Source organism: Capsicum annuum, chromosome 3, assembly GCF_002878395.1.
Source record: "Capsicum annuum cultivar UCD-10X-F1 chromosome 3, UCD10Xv1.1, whole genome shotgun sequence".
NCBI classification, from domain to species: domain Eukaryota; kingdom Viridiplantae; phylum Streptophyta; class Magnoliopsida; order Solanales; family Solanaceae; genus Capsicum; species Capsicum annuum.
Window position 1 is genome coordinate 249,460,110 of NC_061113.1, and position 3,770 is coordinate 249,463,879.

Consider the following 3,770-nt stretch of genomic DNA (forward strand, 5'->3'; position numbering starts at 1 on the left):
TTTAAGTTGCAACTTGTATATGAACTGTCTGTGGCATCAACAGGTTCGTTTTCTTGGTCGGCCATTTTGAAACTTGGGGATAATGATAAGAAGGTGCTTTGCAGCTAAGGTGGCATTGGATGCTTTGAGAAGAAAACGAGATTACTTCAAAACACAGCTGCTATTGCTTATTTAAATTACATATGGCAGATAGGATCTTGAAAAAATAGGAACATCTTCCTTGTGAAGTGCAGATTCCTATAACATGTGAGCCAAATTTTTTTCTATGGCCTTAGTGTCGGATCAGCTTGTGCACACATCAACTAATTTAATGGGACACCTGCTATCTCCCACCAGATAAATTTATTGAACAAACTGATTGAAAGAAATCACCCAATATTTTTGTCACCATTTGAATTTGAACTTGTGACCGCACAAATATCACGCGCTTCATTGACCACTGAGCCAAACTAAAGTGCATGTGAGCCAAAGTTTTTTGCGCCTTAATGGGCGGGTTATGCTGGATTATAACAAGAAAATGAAATATCACTAAGTTTAGACCCCTAGCTAGCTCCCATGGTCCCCAGGCCAGGGTGGCTGGCTACAATAAGCTCTTCTTGGGATCTGCTTTCTCGCTGATTCCAATATACGAACTGACAAATTTGAGGGTCGTTATACTCATTAAATAACTCCCTAAATTCAACTGATGTTGGACTTTACCTAATCATAATCATTAGTTTTAGCATAAACAATTTGTTTTTGTCTAATATCTAATATACATGTGCAAGTAGCTGGTCGTCTTATTACGTTATGTATAAATAGCACACCAGTACCAAACTGTTACCTTCAAATTGCCTCCAATAAAGAAAATGGAAAACCCAATTCCACTAACCAACAAAAAATTGGAGGGCAAAATTTCCATCATCACCGGAGGAGCAAGCGGCATCGGCGAAGCCACGGCAAAACTCTTTGCTCAACATGGCGCTAAGGTGGTAATTGCTGACATACAAGAAGCAAAGGGTCGATCATTAGCTGAATCAATCGGGTCAACTCACTGCACTTTCATCAAATGCGATGTCACAGACGAGCAACAGGTTCAATCATTGGTACAATCAACTATTGATCTCCACGGTCAGGTCGACATCATGTTCAGCAACGCTGGAATTTCCAGCACCAACGATCACGAACAAGACATCCTAGGATTCAACCTAGATGCTTTCGACAACTTATTCGCTATCAATGTTCGTGGATCAGTGGCATGCGTGAAACACGCAGCGAAAGCGATGGTGAATGGTGGCATAAAAGGGAAAATAATATGCACAACGAGCGTGACAGCGACTATGGGAGTAACAAAGCAGATTGACTACGCAATGTCGAAACATGCAGTACTAGGATTGGTGAAAAGTGCAAGTAAAGGACTAGGTAAGTATGGTATACGCGTAAATTGTGTATCTCCGGCAGCTGTTGCAACGCCTATGTTAGAGAAATCGATGAAAATGAGTGTAGATGAGATAGAGAAATTGTTTGAGTCGATGAATTGCTTGAAAAATGGAGTGCTAAGAGCTTCGCATGTTGCTGATGCTGTGTTGTTTTTGGCTTCCGATGATTCTCAGTTTGTCACCGGACATAATTTGGTCGTCGATGGAGGTTTTCATCCTCCTGTCTGAATGCTGTTTGGGCTACAGTGGGGGGTTTCATACTGTCAACTTTGGGTTTTGTTTGGGCTTGTATCTTTGTTGGGCTCATGGGCTTGGGTTTCAAGATCTGTTTATATTTCAAAAATAAGGCCTCATTTGGCACTTAATAGAAAATTTTAATTATTTAGATCTCAGTAATTAAGTTCGTTTTTTTTTTTTTGTCTCAGTCTTTATTGGTCATAAATAAATTCATAATCATTAAATGTGTTTATTATTTTATGTCAGGATCTTTACTGGTATCTGAATAGATTTGAATGATTAAGATTTAGGTGGGAGTTTCAATATCATTTAAATATTTATTTTAAAAAATATATATAAATATGGAAGATGGTAGCTAACCAATTTCATCTATTCAATGTTTTTGTCATCATAAATATGTTGTCGCCAACAAATATTATCAATTATCACTATTCACCACTCAACACCATCATCATCAACCATCACCTCAATCAGCCATCATTACAATCATTATTTATAGCCAACAACTAATCTTTATCGATGATTACCACATTAGTCAGTATTATATACCGTTGAACACTGTCAGTCATTGTTCATCATCATCATTACCTATCATTATCATACACCACAACTATTAGCCGTTATCATCAATAACCATCATCAATCATTACTCTCATCCATCATCACCGCTAACGACTATAAAAATGTTCGCTTAACAGAAGCCTAGACACTCTCTTGGAAATACTTTAGAGCATCTTCTCTTCTTTTCTTAATTTCTCAAGTTCTTGTGAAAGAATTCTATTGAAGATTCTTCTTTAGAATTAAATAACAAACTTATGTAACGTGTACGCAATTAGACTCATGTGACTATTTTCATGTAATTTGTGCTTATTGAAAATGTGATTGTGCTATTAACTAATGAAACGAATTCGGTGATGAACGTAAAAACTATTTATTTGTTCGTATTCTTCAACTATCTTATAAGATTCCCCAAATATAATGATGAAATCATCATTTTAAAGTACTTTATTAAAGCAATGGCAACTATAAAAAAAGAATCATTTTTTGCATACATGTCCAAACACATAAAGCGTTGGCATTTTTGGCAGTGGCGATATGTCCAATCCAAGTAATCGACGTGTGATAAACTACCTTTTCATTTATTTATTTATTTAACTTTGTTTATAAGAATAATAATTAGAAAAAAACTGATATATTCTTATTGTTTTCGTAAATGAGTTTTGATGGTTTGATTCGTATATTGGTAAAAAAAATTGAATTCATATGAGTTACATGTGATTAATAATATTATGTGGATTAACATATTAATTGTCTACTCCAACCATATTTTTATCTTTTGATAGTCAAATATTATTAATACATTACACATATTCTATATTTTATCTTGTACATAAAATAATAAATATTTTTAAAATTTATGCAAATATCAATAATGATGAGTTAATACACAATATTAAGCACGAAACACTAATTATGCAAATATTAGTAATGAAAATCTTTGATTGGCCGGGTTAGATCTATTCATTGGCAAATTAAGGCATTGTATTAGCCTACTAGGTTGTCCACGTCAAAGCTTCAGTTAATAATAAAGCTTGTCAAACATAGAACAAAATAATAACAAGAATAAATTAAAGAAAATTTTTATTAGCTTTGTGGGATAAATGAAAAAATTATAATAGAAATAACCTTACGTAAGTTATATTTTTAAATATTAGTCAATACTCAAAATACTTAATAAAAAAAAATACTCAAAATACATCTACTTTGAAATTGAAATAACTTAATAAACTATTTTTTTAACAGATGTGAATTTTTTTAATCAAAAAACAGTTAATTTTAAGATGGAGGGAATATAAATTTATAAAATGAGGCAAACTCTTACTGAAAAATTACTAATTCGTTCTATCTCATTTTACGTGTCATAGTTTAATCGGCAAAAATTTAAGAAATAAGAAAATACTTGATGACGTTTAGTAAATTTTTCTTAATTAAAAAATATACTTTTACCATCTTTAATAAAGTAACACCTTATAAGTGAAATCAATAAAAATAAAATGAAATAATATCTTCAACTAATTATCAAATATGAAAAAATAATATTTCTATAGAACAATA

General features: G+C 32.7%; 1 protein-coding gene across 1 annotated transcript; it reads left to right on the top strand.

Moving 5' to 3' along the window:
• Window positions 1-310: 310 nt before the first annotated feature.
• On the top strand, window positions 311-1,810 carry LOC107862493 (short-chain dehydrogenase reductase 3b). Its single transcript, XM_016708093.2, has one exon. It carries the CDS (start codon window positions 849-851, stop codon window positions 1,644-1,646), a length of 798 nt encoding a protein of 265 aa, XP_016563579.1. The 5' UTR covers window positions 311-848; the 3' UTR covers window positions 1,647-1,810.
• Window positions 1,811-3,770: the final 1,960 nt, after the last annotated feature.

Coding starts and splice junctions, on each gene's coding strand:
- LOC107862493 (XM_016708093.2), top strand. CDS start 849: ATGGAAAACCCAATTCCACTAACCAACAAAAAATTGGAGGGCAAAATT.